This window comes from Jaculus jaculus, chromosome 9 (assembly GCF_020740685.1).
Source record: "Jaculus jaculus isolate mJacJac1 chromosome 9, mJacJac1.mat.Y.cur, whole genome shotgun sequence".
NCBI classification, from domain to species: domain Eukaryota; kingdom Metazoa; phylum Chordata; class Mammalia; order Rodentia; family Dipodidae; genus Jaculus; species Jaculus jaculus.
In genome coordinates, this window is record NC_059110.1 from 136,239,390 (window position 1) to 136,258,939 (window position 19,550).

The 19,550-nt window shown below is 39.7% G+C and overlaps 1 protein-coding gene across 3 annotated transcripts in view; it reads left to right on the forward strand.

The window, feature by feature from the left end:
• Window positions 1–19,550, forward strand: part of Tanc2 (tetratricopeptide repeat, ankyrin repeat and coiled-coil containing 2) — a 382,841-nt gene that overhangs the window by 252,838 nt on the left and 110,453 nt on the right. For all 3 annotated transcript variants that reach the window (XM_045158789.1, XM_045158790.1, XM_045158791.1), the window contains one exon: window positions 15,706–15,987. In XM_045158789.1, coding sequence (XP_045014724.1) covers window positions 15,706–15,987 — 282 coding nt within the window. The remainder of the gene's footprint in view (window positions 1–15,705; window positions 15,988–19,550) is intronic.

Below are 19,550 nucleotides of genomic sequence, written 5' to 3' on the forward strand. Positions count from 1 at the left end.
CTCTGGCTCATGTGTGCTGGAATTCTAAGCATGCACCACAATACCCAGCCCCTATATAATTGTCATGATTAAAGATTTTGTTAGCATACAAATAATTGGATTTATTTATGGCATTTTTCAATTTATTTTGTTTACTTTACCACCTTCTCTTCCTTAATTCTCCTTCTCCCATGCCCCTCCCCACCATATTCTCACTTCCATTTTCATGTTACAAGAGTCCTTTTACCAATGTCACCCTACCTCAATACCTTATGCTTCCTTACATATTCCCCTGGTCTAGTTTCATAACCTGTACCCACTACTGTATCTCCTAATTACATATACAGAAGTATTAAAAGTCAAGATCTAAGTATGAGAAAGACTATGCAGTTTTTGTCTTGCTAGGCCTGGATTACCTCAAATAGCATAATCTTTGTCATTTTTATACATTTTCCTACAAATTTTATAATTTCTTTTTTGTATAATTCAGTAAAGTTCCATTGTGTATATGTGCCACACTTTTGCTATCCAGAAGTCATCTGCTGATAGACATCTAGTTTGATCCATTTCTTTGCTATTATGACTATAGCAGCAGTGAACATGAATGTGAAAGTACCTCTGTAGTAGGATATAGAGTCCTTTGGGTGTGTGCCCAGGGGCAGTGCAGTGGGTCATATGATAATTCAACTTTTAACTTGTTGAGAATCTCTACCCAGATTCTTACAGTGTCTGCTCCAGTTTATACTCTACCAACAGTGAACAAGGCTTCCTGTCTATCTGTCTGTCTGTCTGTCTATCTATCTATCTATCTATTTATTTATTTATTTATTTGACAGAGTGTAGGGAAAGGAAGAGAATGGGTGCACTAGGGCCTTCAGCCACTACAAACAAACTCCAGATGCATGTACCACCCTGTGCATCTGGCTTACATGGGTCCTGGGGAATACATATATACATTAATTAGATACATTGGATATGGACAAAGTAGAAACTATTTTAAATTTTGGGTGGGAAAGTTAGTCTAGTCCTAGTTATACTATCTTGGCCAGAAGTGGACAGTCATGCCAGAATTTATGAAAGAAAATTATAAATGAAGTGGTCCATAGCATAAACCTATAAACTTGCTAGACAGGAATAGTCTAGGGAACTGGAATTGGTTTCTCCAACAGCTAAAATGCATACTTATAATAGTTAAAAATTAACTAAGGTTATTATTTGAAAAATTATAATCATTGTGTATAGACTGACAAAGACATTATTTACTAAATATATAGACAAGGATTCAGCCTTTTCCATAACTGTATTAAAATACATTTTTTTAAGAAACAATGGGGCTAGAGAGATGGCATGGCAGTTAAGGTGTATGCCTGCAAAGCCTAAGGACCCAGATTCAATTCTTCAGGTCCCACATAAGCCAGATATACATGGTGGCACATGTGTCTGGAGTTGTTTGCAATGACTGGAGGCCCTGGTGCGCCCATTCTAACTCTCTCTATATCTCTCTCTGTCTCAAATAAATAAATAAAATAGATAAACAAAAGGTTTAAAAAAAAGAATACACAAGGAACTGAGGATGTGGCTCAGTGGATAAGGCTGTGAGAATCTGAGTTTGGCTCCCCAGAGCTCAAGTAACCCTTTATGTGTCCTAGGGCAAGAAGGGAGGCTGATATGGAATAATCTGGGAGCTCGCAAGCCAGCTAGCCTGGCGCTAGCAATGGTGAGCTGGAGACCCTACCTGAAACAAAGTGGAAGGCAAGGACTGACACCCAAAACCATCCTCTGACTGCCATAGGCATGCCATAGTACATGTATACCCACACTCTTGCATACCAGAGAGAGAGAGAGAAATTCCTGAACCGCTGGGTTCTAGCCCCAACACTGCATAAACCGGAGTTGGTAACACAGGTTTGTAATCCCAGCACTCAGGCAGAGGCAGGCAGGTCAGAAATTCAAGGTTATCCCTAGCCACATAGCAAGTTCAAGTCTAGCCTGAGATACATGAGACTCTGTTCCAAAAACAAAAGAAAAAGGGTGGGCCTTGACTTGCTGGACGTGCATGAAGACCAGAGTTGGCATCCCCAGCACCTGGGTAAATGCCTGGTGGGTGTGGTGGCCCATTTGTAACCCCAGTGCTTGGGAGGCAAAGACAGGTATCCCCAGACAAGCTTCCTAGCTAAACTATACAAATCAGTGAGGCCTGGATCAAGGCGAAACCCTGCCTCAATAAATAGAGAGTGATCAAGGAAGACACTCCACGTCAACCTCTGGCCTCCACATGCAAACACATAGGCCTGCACATGTCAGTATGCATGCACATACAAAAAGAAAACAAGCAGCTTTTCAAAGAAAAAACTGGGGAAAAAAAAAACTATTAACTGAATTTTCTGGACAACAAGACACATTTATTTTCCTTCTTTCCCAAGTTCATGTAGAAAATGCTATTCATTGAATGCCTCTATTTGGGCATCATCCAGGCCTTGCCCATAATATGTACATAGTTTAAAAATAAGCTTTTCTTTCCTTTCTTATCTCTGAATGACCTCTTCTTTATAATACTAGCCTTTATACAGAGTGTATGCCTGAAAGGTAGCAAACAAATGATTTGTTTCCATTCATTATCTGTAGCAGTAACTTTCTGGATGCTGGACAAGATACCTGACAAGAAGCCGCTTATGGATGGAAAGGGCTTATTTCAGTTTACATATTCAAGGGAAAGTGTTACCATATCAGGAGCAGGCAGCTAGACATCACACCTTGTCAAATCAGCAAGAAGTAGAAGCAAGAATGTGGGACTGGACTAGTAAACCACAAAGTCCATCCTGAGGAACACACCTCCTCCAGCAAGGCTCCACCACCCAAAGGGTCCACTGGCTGGGGATTGAGTATGAGGCTGACTCACAAATGCACAAGTCTGTGGGGGACATTTCACCTTTAAGTTACCATATTATCCCAGTGCAGAATAGTGATTTTCCTTATTTACTTATTTATGAGAAAGAGAGGGTTGCAGACAGAGTAGGCGTGGGAGCACCAAGGCCTTCCCCCACTGCAGATGAGCTCCAGACACATGTGCCACTGTGTGCATCTGGTTTGACAAAGGTATTGGGGAAATGAACCCAGGCCATCTGGCTTTGCCAGCAAGCACCTTTAACCATAGAGCAATGATTTTCAAAGGTGTGTATATGCTATAATATCTGCCTCTATCTTTTCTGTCCTACCAAAACCAAGTCAGCATACATTTCCCCTCTATTTTCCTGTGAAAATGTAAAACCTATATTAGCTTTTCTCATTCATGCATTCCTTTATTGAAGATTCCAGAGTATCTGTAACCTATGGGAAGAACTATTAGAAGTTGAGTGACCATTGTAAGGTGAGTTGATAAGATATGAGGGCAGGAGTATAGAAGTAGGGATGATTGTTTCAGATGCACATGTTTAGTAGATATACACAGAATGAATGTGAGGTGCAAGCTCATTAGTTTAAACCCTTTTAAGTACCTAGTAATAGCAAAAATGGTGAAAACCTACTTTATGTGGCTCTCGTTCATTGATTTACTAAGTTTTGAGCTAAAGCCCCACCGTAAATTTCCAGACTTTATGTATGACAAAGCAGGCTTGATGTGATCCACGGACTCACTCAGTGTTACAGTTCTCTACAAGTAGCAGGAAAGAGAATAAGGAAAGTAGCTGAGAGCTGTTCATTCTTCAAGAGTAATTGGTGTCAGCATGCCGTGGGACATGCCAGTAACCCCAGCACTCAGGAAGCTGACGTAGGAGGAATTTGAATTTGAATTTGAAGCCAGCCTGGACTACATAGTGATATGATAGTATACTGTTTTTAACTTTTGATAACACTATAACAAATTAATTATAATGATTAAGGAAGAAAAACTACTAGCTAAGTCCCAAGTTACTGTCTTGTAAGACCAGACAGAAAGTGATACTTACTAGCTCTGATAACTAATGGAAGAGAACAAATAGGTTGGGCCAAGGAAGTTACTTAATGGGTAAAGTGCTACTATGCAGACATGGGGACCCCAGTTTGACTCTCCTGCACCTACATAAAGGCTGAGTGTGGTGGTGTAAGCCTGTCTGCTTAGCACTAACAAGGCAGAGACAGGAGAATCCTTGGGGCTCACTAGCTAGCTGGGTAGCCAAATCAGTGGGTTCTAGGTTTAGTGCAAGACCTTTTCTCAAAAAAAAAAAGTGAAGAGCAACTGAGGAAGACTGCAGGCCTGGCCTTCTGTCCTCTGCTCATAAGTACACACACATATACAACTGAGGAAGACTGCAGGCCTGGCCTTCTGTCCTCTGCTCACAAGTACACACACATATACAACTGAGGAAGACTGCAGGCCTGGCCTTCTGTCCTCTGCTCATAAGTACACACACATATACAACTGAGGAAGACTGCAGGCCTGGCCTTCTGTCCTCTGCTCACAAGTACACACACATGCACACACACCCCAAAAGAGGGTAGGCTAAAGTGAATGAAATAATGTTAGTTAAATTGTTTATTATTGCTATTAAATATCCAAGTAGAGGGTTTTTTCTCCTACATTGAATATTTAGAAGTTAGAACCTCATTTATACCAGGCAAGCCATCTACCATGAAATGATAGCCCAAATTGTTTTGTTTTGTTTTGAGATAGCCTCTCCCTGAGTTCTCAGGCTGGCCTTGAACTTTCAGTTCCCCTGCCTCAGCCTCCTGAGTAGCTGAGATTACAAGTTTACACCACCAGGCCCAGCTAAGTAGATGACTGATGTGAGGTCATGTGTGGAAATGCTGTGTGGGAGTTTGGGAATGAAGTGTAGATAGAAATGTAAGCTTAAGAATCATCACCTCTTAAATAGTTACGATACCTATTAGTCTATTCCAAATAAACAATAAAATATAAACCTAGCATTGGTGGTAGTAGTTTAGGGATGCATAAAAAGGAAGACTTGAGATATATCAGGACAATAAAAGAACTAGAAATATTTGTCATGTTGAACCTCTGAAAAGTGTATTCCACAAGTGGGGATTGCTTAACAATGTGAAATGCTAAAAAGAGTTATTGAATATAAAGACTACAGATAAATCCCTAATAATTAGGAAGACATTACTGACATTAGCCAAAAAATTCTAACAGTATGGGCGGAAGCAAAGCTGATTTATTGCTATGAAAGTGAAGATTGCATTTAATCCCAGCACTTGGGAGGCAGTGGTAGGAGGATCACCATGAATTCAAGGCCACCCTGAGACTCCATAGTGAATTCCAGGTCAGCCTGGACTAGAGTGAAACACTACCTTGAAAAAAGGAAAGAAAGTGAAGATTGCAGGCATGGATCTTTCAAAAAGTTGGGTGGTAAAAGAAAAGATCGTGCAGCAGAATCCTCTGAGGTAAGAAGGCTTAAAAAGATTGAGTTCTTGGTATCCTTTTTGTTACTTGCTTTTAAAACGAGAATGCATGGTGGATGGGAGGGAGGTGATTAATGGTTTTGCCACATGTCTCTCTGGCTTGATGATGTGGGTAGTAATATCAGCTAACAATCAGACACTATCCTAAATGCATTGCTTAGCCCTCATCGAGTCATTGTTAGCCCTGGTTTAAATAGGAAGAAGTGGAGGTGTTTCTCACATAAGTAACTACTATTCCAGAGTCACGCAGCTGGTGAATGACAGAGACATGATGCAAACTGAAGCACACTAGTCCTGGGCCACTAGTTTTACCCCTTCTGCCATGTTTTCCTGCTATTCCAAAAGAGGATTCTGCTTTATTATTTGTTGAGAAGAATGTATATAAAACATCTTTCAAATCATTGTCCTTGCATTTTTTATAGAACCTGACCCAAATTGTTTCACATTCTCCCAAAGCAAATTTCCTCGGATAGAAATACCTGCTTCTCTTAGCTCTGTTCCCAAGTGCCAAGAATAAACAACAGGCTTGACTCGAAAATGAGAGAGTCATCTCTTCCAGAAGAGCCTCAGTAGACAAGTGGTCCCTTACCTCATTTCTTAGGTGTTAGCACACATACATAACACACTATAATCCCACCACTCAGGAGGCTGAGACACAGTCATGTAAGTTCTAGGTCAGCAGGCCTACTTTGAGGGACCCTGTCTCTAAATAAATGAGTAAGCCTCTTTTTGGTGAGGTGACTCATGTTTTTTGTTGATGATATATGGTTTTCTTTAAAGCACATGTGTCTTTGCTCTGTTTTGTGTAGGGGATAGCATGCATGGTATGAACCCTGAGAGTGAGCCTGTGATTTATCTTGTGCTCTGAGGTGCTTCCAGGCTAAACGCTAGTCGTCATAGAAGAACGCGAGCGAGTACAACTGCGCTTTTCTCTGCATCAGACCTTGGCTGTGTTACATACACCCTTTCTCCTACCAGTCTCCGACTAACTTTGATTCATCGTGTTTTCTGTGAATAAATACATGTTAGCAAAGGCCTTTCAGAGCTTTCTCTTGTTCTCCCTTTTCCTTCCCTGATAAGCCCCTTGTAACTGTTGATATTCAATTCGGGGGCAGGCAGGTTTGTTAATCCTAGTGCATTCTTGGGTTTGTTCATTCGTTTGTGATTGCTTTTGAGACAGGTTCTCATATATCCCAGGCTAGTCTTGAATTCACTATGTAACTGAGATGACCTTGAACTTCTGACCATCCTGCCTCTACCTCTTGAATGTTAGGATTACCGGCCTGAGGCACCATGCACAAGGCCAGTGCATATAACACTGGGTCTCAAACCAAGAGCTTCATGCATGCTAGGCAAGTACTCTAACAACTAAGCTACTCTCAGCCCCAGTGTCTAGTGGTTTGTTTGTTTTTTAGTTTACTCTTTGCCTTTAAAAAAGACTCTTGCTGTAAACTTAAACATATATAATTAAGTGACGAGCTCCCAGAGAACACTTTTCAAAAAAAAAATCATTTGTTGCTATAAACACAAAATTTACAGAGAAATTACACACAGTGATGGAGTCTATAGTGGTTCTTATATCCCTTAAAAACTGTCTTTCCAAAGCTTATGTGTGTGCCCTGTTGGAATGTTTTCTCCTCATTATTTGGTTGGGAAAAATTTTCAGATATAGAAAGCAATTGAGAGAATTTTATAATACACATTTATTAACCCACTATTCTTGATTTTAGCACTAACATTTTCCTATTTTTCAACTATTTATCTATCATCTCTTTTTATACCCATCACTTTACACTTTATATACATTTATAAGTAGACTGCAGATAGTATAATTTATTGGAATGTTTTGGTAAGGATGGAATGTGATGGTCTTCCTGCTTTGTGGCTACCCTACGAAGGCTATCTTCTGGGTGCCAGCAGTAGGAAAGCCATATACAGTTACTAAATGGTATGGATTAAGTCATCTTTTTCCCTTACCTCCACTGTAGTTGCAGTAGTAACTTCTCACTGGGTTATTTCTGTGGTTTCTACCCTAGAAAATGTCTTGGAAACTAGTTGATATTCCAAAACAAAGAAACATTCATTTAGGAATGTGAATCCTACAGAGAATATTCATTTCTTCCATGCCCCACAATCCAGTCCTAAATTTGTACTGGGTATGTAAAAAGTATTACTTTTTTTCATTATACTGATCTCACAAAAGTCCCCAGTTCTGAGCTACAGAAACTGTTCCTTGGCTGTTCTTGGTGTCTGCAGTTGTTTTACCATATGGTACTGGTCTAATTTTGTCTGTGTTCTTTCTCTTGAGACTTTTGTGAATTGACTACATTTTTAGAAAAAAATTTAAATAGCTTTTTTAAATGTCAGGGTTTTCTCAGTAGGATGAGATATGATGAAACATGGCAACAGGAAAATGTTACCTGTTTTCTGTAGGTTTTTTTTAGGTAGGTCTTACTTGGTATCTAGAACTCACCTGAAACTTCCTATGTAACCCAGTCTGACCTCATACTTGCAGCAGTACTCATGCCTCTGCCTCCCAAATGTTGGGACTGTGAACATAAGCTACCATGCCTAGTGTAGTACATTAACAAAATTCTTTTCTAAAGATGAAGTCTTTACATTGAATTGATACCTACTCTGTATTATAAATTGTCATTATTCATATTAATGAAGTCTCCTTTGAAACAGAATATGGGCTAGAGAGTTGGCTTAGCAGTTAAGGCACTTGTCTGCAAAGCCAAAGGACCCAGGTTCAATTCCCCAGGACCCACATAAGCCAGATGCACAGGGGCACATGTGTCTGGAGTTCGTTTGCAGTGGCCAGAGGCCCTGGCATGCTCTCGGATCTCCCCCCCCCCTTCTCTCTCCCCACACACATACATACATACATACATACATACATACATACATACATACATACATATATACACACACACATATATATGATACAAAATAAATTAAAAATTTAAACAAATATGTAATTTCACACCTGAAGAGATAAGTATTTTTAGGAAGCAGCTTAATCTATCAATAGTTATTTTCTCTGGAAATTACCTCTGACCAAGCATGCAATTCTTAAAGTGAAACACAAAGAAAAGTAAAGAAAAAAGCAAATGGCTCAGCCAGTCAGCTAAGCCTAATCAATTCCAGATCTCAGTGAGGTGATGCAGGTTACAGTTGATCTGATATTCTTATTCAATAGAGAAGATGCAATGTGATAGGAAAGGACTGGATTTTGGAGTCAGAACTAGGTTTGGATTCAAATTCTAAATTAGTTAAGTATCTCCAGTCCTAAATAGACTCATTTGTCCCAATAAATAAAGTGGAGAGTGACAGAAGGAAGGCACCCAGTGTCACCCTCTGCCCTCCACATGAACAAGTGCATGAATGTGCCCACACATGCAAACTCACACAACAAAAAATTAAAAATAGATAGAGGTAATAATTATACAGTAATGGAATTATTCACTTTATTCATTTAGGGGCAGGGGAGATGGCTCAATGGGTAAGAGCACTTGCTATGCAAGTATGAGAGCCTGAAACCTTTTGATTTTGATTCCCACACACCCAAGTGAACAGCTTGGCTTGGCCGCATGTACCTGTAACCCCAGTACTGTGGGAAGCATAGACCAGAGAATCCGTGGGGCTTGCGAAAACAGCAGCTGTGGGCTCCGAGAAGAGGCTGCACCTCAATGAAACATGCAGATGTGCAGTGGGCAGGACAACCGACTTCTCCTCTAGCCTCCGCCCACATGCACAGAACACACACATCTGCACACATACATACATGTACCACACATAAACAAAAATGGATTTGTGAATTTCATGACCAAAATTTTTTTTGTGAGAACATATATAAAAACCCTATCCCATGCCAAAGACACAGAAGGTACTCAGCAATATGATTTCCTTCTCTCTCTCTCTCACTCCTAGTCTGTGTTCAAGACTATACTAGACATTATTCTTCCCCTGAAATAGCTTGCAATGTGGTTAGAAGAATAAGATTTGGTAAGGGTAGATGGCTCAGTAAGTAAAGTGCTTACCATGTGAGCATGAGGACCTGAGTTCAGATAGCCACACCCATGTTTAAAAAAATAGCCTTTTTTAAAAAAGGTAAATATAGGGCTGGAGAGATGGCTTAGCGGTTAAGCGCTTGCCTGTGAAGCCTAAGGACCCCGGTTCGAGGCTCGGTTCCCCAGGTCCCACGTTAGCCAGATGCACAAGGGGGCGCACGCGTCTGGAGTTCGTTTGCAGAGGCTGGAAGCCCTGGCGCGCCCATTCTCTCTCTCTCCCTCTATCTGTCTTTCTCTCTGTGTCTGGTGTCTCACTCTCAAATAAATAAATTTTTTTTAAAAAAAGGTATATATAGAGATATGCACCTGTATACTTACTATATATTATTATACTGTAATCCCAGAGCTGGGTAGGCAGAGACAGGCAATTGCATGGGGTTTGTGTGTCATAGCATAACTGGTGAGCTCCGGGTTCAGTAAAAAACCCTATCACAAAACAAGGTGGAGAGCAATTGAAGAAGATACCTAGCATTGATCTCTGGCCTCTGCACATGCCTTCACACACTTATGTGCCCATAAAACATACAAATACATACACATATGCACATGCAACATACACACAGAAGCCTTTGCTGGAATAAATATATATATAATACAAATATATATAAAATGTTAGTAAGGGCTAAAGGTTTAGCTTAGTGGTAGAGCACTTGCGTAGCATACGTGAGATACCCACACAATAAAAAAGCATGTCAGTAAACAGTATAGAGAATTCATATAATCAGCATAGAATTAAGCTTTGTATTACCTGACATAGTTTGGAAAGTAGAAATGAATGAAGACTGGATGAATAAAATGAAAATTAACTTGGATCATAATATCTGGACAGGGTTTGAATACAAGAAAGGGGCATTTCAGGTAAGACAGACAGCTTGCACAAAGACAAAATGATGCACATTTCTATGTCTCCCTCCCTTGGCAGTCCACGGTGAGCAGCCTGGCAGGTGGCATATACTTACAATGCCAGTACTTGGGAGGCTGAGACAAGAGGATTATAAATTTAAGGCCGGTCTGCATACTGAGGCCTGTTGTCAAAAGAAAAAAAAAGTGAAAAAGGAGTAGAGATATAAGTTATGCTACAGCTAGCCCTGAAAATCTGCAGGGGTATTTCAGATTTAATATGGCAGAAAAGTGGGCCATGGGAGATTTTAGAAGAGATGCTACATGATGCAATTATAATAATAAAAATTAGCCCAGTAGACTATGTAACATGAGGTGCCTAAGACAGGAAGTGAAGTTAGGAAAGCCAGATACAGTCCCAGGGGAGTAACAGAGAAAGCCCGCAGGTAGGTGGGAACACTTAGAAGTGAACAAGAGGTGGCTGAGGTGAAGAATGTTTCAAAGGAAAAGATCCTCACGACTTGGAGACAGACTGGCATTGCTAGGGCAAGTTTGATTCTTAAATAACAGGAACTGCCATGTAATTATGTTCTGGAGACATGTGTGGGCTCTGGTACAGTGACAAGATACTTCATCCTTCCTCTCTCCTAATATATAAAAATCTTAATAACACTTTCTTGAATCTCTTCTCCAATATTCATTCATTCAAAAAGTATTTACTGAAGCTTTACTTCGTATCTCAGACTAAGTGCTAATGATGTAGTGATGGCTTCCATCTTTATAGAGACCAGAATAAATGAGAAAACAAAAGAAAAAAACCAATATTGTGTCAGGATATAATATGTGATAAGGAAATTAATATGCTCATACATTTTCTTACAAAAACAAATAAGCCTATTATCTCTGAGAGAAACAAATGCCTTTTGCATAAAGAAAATGATGAGGGAGAAGAACAGACTTTAAAGTTTATCAAGGTAAGCTTTTCTGACAAGATAGCATTTTAGCTGCAGCCTGCCATGTGAGCAGCCAAGGAAAGAAAGACCCTGCTCAAGACACTGATAGAGCAAGGGGGAAGTGATGTGTGGAGCCTGCAGGCATCAGCAGGCTCCTCATTGTCTCCAAGCTTTGAGGGTATGAAAGGAGTTGTGATTTCAACCTTAATGCAGTAGGGAACCACTGGAGAATCTTACTGTGGAGCTTTATAGCCCTTTTGTCATCAAACAGGCCCAATGCTAGTATTGCTCATTCTAATAGAAAGTGGAAAGGTTCTCTGCTTTGTTAATGCTTATCTTGTGAGCCCTTTACTCCTCAGCTGTTTTCTATGGGAGCAAATGTTTATGTCAACTCTTATCAGTCTTTCTTGTTAATGTAATATAAAAACAATTTGTCAGGGATGGAGGGATGGCTTAGCAGTTAAGGTGTTTGTCTGCAAAGCCAAAGGAACCAGGTTTAATTCCCCAGGACCCACATTAGCCAGATGCACAAGGAGACGCACACATCTGGAATTTGTTTGCAGTGGCTAGAGCTCTGGCATGCCATTTTCTCTCCCTCTCTCTCTGTCTGTCTCTCTCTCTCTCTCTCCCTCTCCCTCCCTCCCTCCCTCCCTCCCCCTCTCTCCCTCTTTCTCTTTGTCAAATAAATAAAAATAAAAATTAATTTATCACCTAACTTGTCTTGAACACTCAAACCTAATCCTGCATGTATTTCTCATTGCAGTGGTCTTCATAGCACAAAAAACATACATACATACATACATACATACATACATACATACATACATACATGACTCTAGGAGATTTGTTTGAATTTCTTTCCATTTTTTTTTTTGACATTTTCAAACATGTATATAATGTACTTTGATCTTATTTCCCCCTATTACCCTTTCTCATACCCTTTCCCACCTGTGCGCACCCCTCTTCCAATTAAGCCCCTTATTTTCATGCCCTTTTTAACCCATTGTATTAAATTATGGTTTCTTGCATGATTGTGGGTTGAAGCTTACTTATTGAGGAATGGGCAACCTACCAGTGCTACACTACTGATGAATCTGACTTCCCTTCCAGTAGCTATTAGCTGCTCTGGGAGGTCTGAGGTCTCAAGTACCCTTCCCCCACTGATAGTGAAGTGTTAACAGGCTCAGGCTTATGAGTTCACGAGTGTAATGACTGTGTGGTGTACAGAAGACAGTGTTTTTCAATCCTATGCTGTTTTACATTCTTTCTGCCCCCCTCTTGCAAGCTGCTGGGGGAGAAAAGCCATCCACAGTCCTACACAGCTGTGCACCCTGTGTGTTCTACAACCAGCATGCCAGGCAAGATATGCCCACTTGTGCAATAGTGGCATGAATGTTATGGGAATAACTCAACTGCTTCCTGATAGGATTTGAGGCCCATTTCGCAGGAGGGGTTACATGTCTGCCTGGTACTGTGAAGATGACCAAACACCTATGGCTGTGAACGAAGGCCCTACAAGGGAACATATTACTTTGGTCATGCAAAAAAAAAAAAAAAAAAAAAAAAAGTCAAACTGCCTTCTAAATTCCTTGTTTGTTCCCATATATTAGTACTGCTTGGAGCCTCATTCACAGACATTTCTTATTACAATGAGCAGTGGTCAATGCAGAGATGCATAGCTGGCAATATTGCTGAGATTAAGTGACTACTGGGTGCTCAGCTTCAAACAGGACATGTAAAACCACCCTCTGCAAGGCTTGAGGAATCTACTAGTTATTTATGATGCATAAATTCAAATCAGAATGCAGGGCTTGGATGCATATAGAACTGTCACATAATCACAAAGAATGTAGTATGGTTCTATAGAGATTAACTCACTATTTTATTCACCTTACTTGAAATTTAAATTGGAACATATTCTGATATATCTAGTATTTTAATTCCTTTCCCCTACATGTAGAAACGTGTCTAATTCACATTTAGAGGGAAAGACTAACTGAAAGAAAGTGGGAGCATTATTTCTAACCAACAGTATATCTCTTCTTGCTAGGTCAAGATTTTGGTTCTCCCTGAGCTCCAAAACTTAAAACTGGATAATTTTTTTTATTGCATTTATTTGAGAGTAAGAGAAAGAGAGTGAGTATGATCATGCCAGGTCCTTTTGCCACTGAAAAGGAACTCCAGATGCATGAGTCACTTTATATTTTTTATTTATATTTTTTATATTTTTTTTATATGGGTACTGAGGAATCAAACCAGGGCCAGCAGGCTTTGCAAGCAAGTACCTTTAACTGCTGAGCCGTCTCCCCAGCCCTGGAAAAAATCTGTTCATTTGTTTTCCCTATCCAGCTGCAACTAATCGAGAGAGAGAGAGAGAGAGAGAGAGAGAGAGAGAGAGAGAGTGTGTGTGTCCTCCATTTTCATTTTCATTGGTCTCTCTGGCTCAGGCCTTCATGGAATTTTCCAGGACTTTTGTAGTAATTAGTCTCCACAGTTTCTTCAGTCTTTTTCTTCTCCAGTGAAAGCGACACTTACATGGGTCATTGTTGCCTATCAAAGATTTAAATCCTTTATTCAAACCATCCTGAAAGAAGTAGCTGATTTCAAACAGGCATGGTGGTGCACACCTTTAATCCCAGCACTCAGGAGGCAGAGATAGGAGGATCACTGAGTTTGAGGCCAGCTGGATACTACATAGTGAATTCCAGGTCAGCCTGGGCTAGAGTGGGACCCTACTTCAAAAAAAAAAAAAACAAAAAACAGAAAGAAAGAAAGAAATAGCCAATTCTTTATACTTATATTTATGTTGTTAATCATGCATAAAGGTTGGGTATCCCTTTCCAAAATGCTTGGGATCTTGTCAAATTTTGGATTATTTTGGATTTCAAATGTTTAGATTAGGGATGCTCAGTTTGCAGTTAAGTAATTTAAAAGAATTACATATTTTTTCATTTCTAAAAAAAATTATCCAAACATTGTAGAGAAAAATACCAAAATATATAAACTTTTTTGTTCAATTAGCTGGTGTAGTATGGTATGTTCTAGAATAATTTAAGTAATATAAGTAAATCTAACTTTTCTTTCATAATTTTTTTTTTCTCCTGTCTTCATTCCCTTCCCTTCTCTGGCCTTTCTTGTGCTCCAAAATAACAAAATAAGGTTAAAGTGGAATGTCTTCCCATTAATTTTTTTCTTACTGAGCACCGATTACATTTCAATGATTATGCTAAGGTCAGTGATACAGAAATTAAGTATATAGATCTGGTCAGTTAGGAGGGAACTTAACCCACATAAGGACTATTAGGGGAGACTTCCTTTTACCAAATCTGGGGCAGTGGTACAGTATGTAATCCCAGCGCTTGGAAGGCTTAGGCAGGAAGATCATGAGTGTGAGGCAAGCCTAGGCTATATTATGAGTTTCAGGCCACTACACAGATATATAACAAGACCCTGTTGATGCTGAAAGAAAGATTAAAGAAGATCCTTTTACTGTCAATGTAATTACAGTGTTGTTCTTTGAAATCAATTCATATTGGTTATGCTGTTTCCGAGAGCATTGAAAGCATCGCTCGTGCTTGGCCCCTGTCAGCACAGCTGTGTAAACGCAGGAAGGTCATGGGGTTCTATCCCCATGGCATGGGTACAAGCCAGACCTCATTCTTTTGTTGTGCTTTTCCCCATTGGCAGGGATGCAAGCAGTAAGGTTCAATGGCACTGGGTGGACCTTTGGTATCTGCTTGACTGCTGACCATGTTTAAGACCTCTTAAACCTTCAGACCTTGGAGGGGCTTTGTGTCTTCTAATGCTATAGAACTGTTAAGGTGAAAAACAAAATGCTGTCATGACTTTAAAGGACTTACTGTTCTCATTGGAGACTTCAAAGAAACAAGATTTCTTAGTTTGCATTGCTTTCTATAGGATTGATTTTCAACTGACGTGTACTGCTACAGCCATATTATTAATATTAATATTAATTAATATTCTTAAATATTAAAGAACTACTTATCTTAACCTGCCAAGTTACCCCACTGTAGCCTACCCGCATCCCGGGAATTCCACCCCTGTCTCTCCCCACATCCACAGTAAAAGGTTATCCTCAGGCATAGTAGAAGTCTTTTAGACCTTTCTTTACTATGGTTGCATCCATACTGAATGTTGATGCACAGGCCATCCCCACTGATTAATAATTCTGAATGCTACCCCAGTGTTCTGTTTGATATAAAGCATTTGTTTTGTTTGTGTTTCTGTTCTGCCCTGTGGAGCATCAAGTGGCTCTAACACATCTGCATTGCTTATTTGTGTGGAAGCAGAAGTCAGAATTTTGTTAGCTCTGAAAATCCCAGAAGACCATCCTGCTGTAACTCTTTAACTTAAATCATACTGCTGTTTCCTTCTACTTCTCTCCATGACAGCTTGAACTAAGTTCTGTGTGTTTTGTTTTTTTTTTTCATTGTTCCTTCCAGTTCGCTTTGCACCTTACAGGCCTCCAGATATCTCCCTGAAGCCCCTACTATTTGAAGTGCCCAGCATTACGACAGAATCAGTGTTTGTTGGCCGAGATTGGGTTTTCCATGAAATTGATGCTCAACTTCAGAGTTCAAATGCCAGCGTGAACCAAGGAGTAGTGATTGTGGGAAACATTGGGTTCGGCAAAACCGCCATCATTTCCAGACTAGTGGCCCTCAGCTGCCATGGCACACGGATGAGGCAGATTGCCTCTGACAGCCCACATGCCTCCCCCAAGCGTATGTATTCCTTATTTCTTTTTATTTAAAGAAAAAGTTGATCTAGGCTGTTATACTATTTTTTTTAATTTTTTTTTAATTTTTATTAACATTTTCCATGATTATAAAATATATCCCATGGTAATTCCCTCCCTCCCCACCCCCACACTTTCCCATTTGAAATTCCATTCTCCATCATATTACCTCCCCATTGTTATACTATTTTTAAAAGATATTTGTATTTATTTATTTGCAGGCAGGAAAGAGTATGGGTCCAACAGAGCCTCTTATGGCTGCAAATAAACTCCAGAAAAATGCACCACTTTGTGCATCTGGCTTTATGTGGGTACTAGGGAATGGAACTTGGCACAGCAGATGTTTCAAGCTTCTGTAACCACTGGGCAATCTCCCCAGCTTCCTATGTTTTATTTTCTATTTATTTGGATTTTTTTTTTAAGGTAGGGTCTCACTGTATAGCCCAGGCTGGTCCAAACTCATGGCAATTCCCCACCTCAGCCTCCCAAGTGCTGGGATTACAGGCATGAGCCACCATGAGTGGTTTATGTATTCCCTCTTAAAGAACTTCCTGTGTCATTGGCTCTGAAATATTTTCTGACATATTTATATTAGGTCACATATCCTTTTATTTCTGAGCTATAAAATCTGACATGAATGTGAGAACCACTAATTCAGAGTTCAGAGAAAGACTATAATAATCTGTATACAGCTAACCCAGGTATCCAAACCTAAGTGTGACAGAACAAACCTTCCTCATGAGACTTTATGACTCTTACCTCTGAGCTGTGTGGCTGGTCTGTCTATTGGATAATGACTCCAGCAATCACTTGTAAAGCTATTTACATCTGTCACTGTCAATTTTGCAAGCCTGTGCCCATTACTTCTTGTTACATAGTAGCACAATGTGCTTGCAGCATTTATTTCTCTGCTGCTGACTGATACCAGCGTCACACAGCTTGGACTTAGCCCCACTGTGTCCGTGAAGGGTTTTGCCTCTTTTCTTGTGGAAAGATGTGACATGTATGTGCACGCACGTGCGCACGCGCGCGCGCACACACACACACATACACACACACACTTTGGCTTCTTTCTTCACAAGATTAATGATCATTTTGTGATCTTGACTAGTAATTTTTTAATTATCATATAGTTCTTACTGTGTACCAAATAGTTTTGAAGTGATTTACAAATACTAATTCCTTTAATCATTTATCATTTCACTAAGGTTGTTCCTTGTCTTCTTTTCACAGGTAAGTAATCTGAGACTAAGACAGATGAAATAATACCCCCACACACACCGGGGTTTTAGTCAATAAATGGCAAATGAAACAGCCTGGTTTTAGAGGCCATGTTCTCACGTATTGTTTTTTTCTATGCTACCTCTCCTTATTGGTAAAACTCACTTGGACAAAGAAAATAAATGGAAATGTATTGAGTGTTCTTCACATATACAACATATGTAGAAAAGGAGTCTACTGTTTATTGATAGTTATAGAAGAACAGAAGAGAAAATTTTGCTGTACTAGTCCAAAGCACTAATCTGGCCCATCACACACTTTCAGGTAACAACTACTGGAAATGGTTTGTGTGTGATCATGGCACCCTAACAAGAGCTCAATACCCTCAAAATATATTGACTTCCTAATGGAATTACATAGTAGCCTTACATCAAGTTGGCAGATTACCTCTGCTATACTTATAGATGTCAGTCATGTAGAAGAGCCAGAGTCTAAAAGAAAACCAGCTGAGTAAGAGTTACAACATAGTATTACAGTAGCCAAGGACCTCGGATTTGTGCCAGAACACTTGAATTGACTGTACTCTCCTTTAACACCTTGAGTATCTACTTTAATTCTTCATCTCAGTTTTTGTATCTGAAGAAATCAACAAATATGACTAGTGGGTTTTTAAAAATTACACCCAGGGGATACAGATGTATCTCAGTCATAGAGCAATTGTCTAGAGCGCCTCAGACAGAATTCAGAACCTACCACTACAAAACAGTGATGACAAATAGTTTCTTGCCTAAATTTTGATTCTAAGAATATCTTCATTGTTGAAAGTATATTTCAAAACCTAATCCTAGTATTTTCCTTTAAATGTTTAAATATCTAGAACCCCAACTACGTTTGATCTAAATAGTCTAAGAGTTGAACCATTTGAGCGTGTCAGAAAGAAAACCAGACACTAAGAGTTTCTCTGACTCCTGTGTGTATCACTGTTGGGATAACAGCTGTAGAATCATGTACAAAGAAGATAATTCTGAAAGACGAGAATAGCTGCTTTCTCAGAAAGCAAAAGGACCTGGGGTTCCTTCGATAAGCCTGGGAGAGCAGAAGTTAGTAGATAGCAGCCTATGTGCTTCCCAAAGCAGATTCTTTAAAAAGTAATTTGTTAAATTACTCCCTAACATCCTTTGTCTTGAGAGTCTCCAAAAACAATGATATAATCCCTGTTCATGAGATAATCCCTATTGTTGACCCAGAATTGTCCCTTTAGTTAACTTTCAAAACTGGAAAAGGAGTTAGGGGATCTAGAATATAAGAAAATGTCTCTATTTTAGAATTACACACAACTGGTATTGCTTTATGCAAAATAATTTTGTTGCATTTTGTTGGTGTCAAACTATATTCTGCCTCTGTCCGTAGAACCAGCCCTCCTTAAAGCAGTCAAGAGCAAGTGACTGACAGAACAAGCAGAGTTTAGCATAGATCTATTACTATATAAGCTGACACTGAAAATGTTGGTAGCAGCAGTAGGATTCCTTTCATTAATGCATAAGAATAATGTCAGAGGCTTGGATTAATTTTTTTTTTTACAAAGCTTAGCCTACATTAAACTTGGATTGGTTTATTTGGAATCCCACTGGCTTTTTTAATCATTGGTCAATGATGCCCTTTTATAACAGTAGCGACAATGACAATAACTAGAAAGTTGTAGAGTTTTTGACTTCTCTGTGTCATCTGTTCTTTCTTCTGCCTCCTCCACACTGACAGTACAGCTACAGAAAGTGTGAACAGTTTAGCTACAGTGCTTCTTAGCGTGGCTCTCCTTCTCCCACAGTCCGCACCCCAACCTGCCCCCTCCCTGTCATTTCCCTTGGAAGGTACAGAAAAACTGTCAAGACAGACACTAGCCTGTCATCCTGCTTTCCGCCTACTTTCCCAGATCTGACTCCCCCATCATTTTCTGCCATTAGCCCCCTCACCCCAGCACATACAGAGAACAAAAACATTTTGTGAAAATAGACCAGTTGTATAATCCAGGCATTGTTGCATTCACTACAGGTATACTTAGTGCATTAGTTGGGGGAGTTCTTTCTAATACAAGACTATATTTTTCTATCACTGAAAGTCCCAATGCCGTTACTTGGATTGACATTTTTCAACAGCTCCCAAGCCTCCAAACAGCTGCTAAGCTAAATAATCCCTGTTTTGGCTGCTCTGCTCATCTCAGAAGTCTATGTTACCATTTTCTGTGTGCACTGACAACCTATTACCACCTACCTTTTACCTTTTATTTCTACTATTCTCCAAATGCCAAACAAAAAAATAAGTCAATCATAC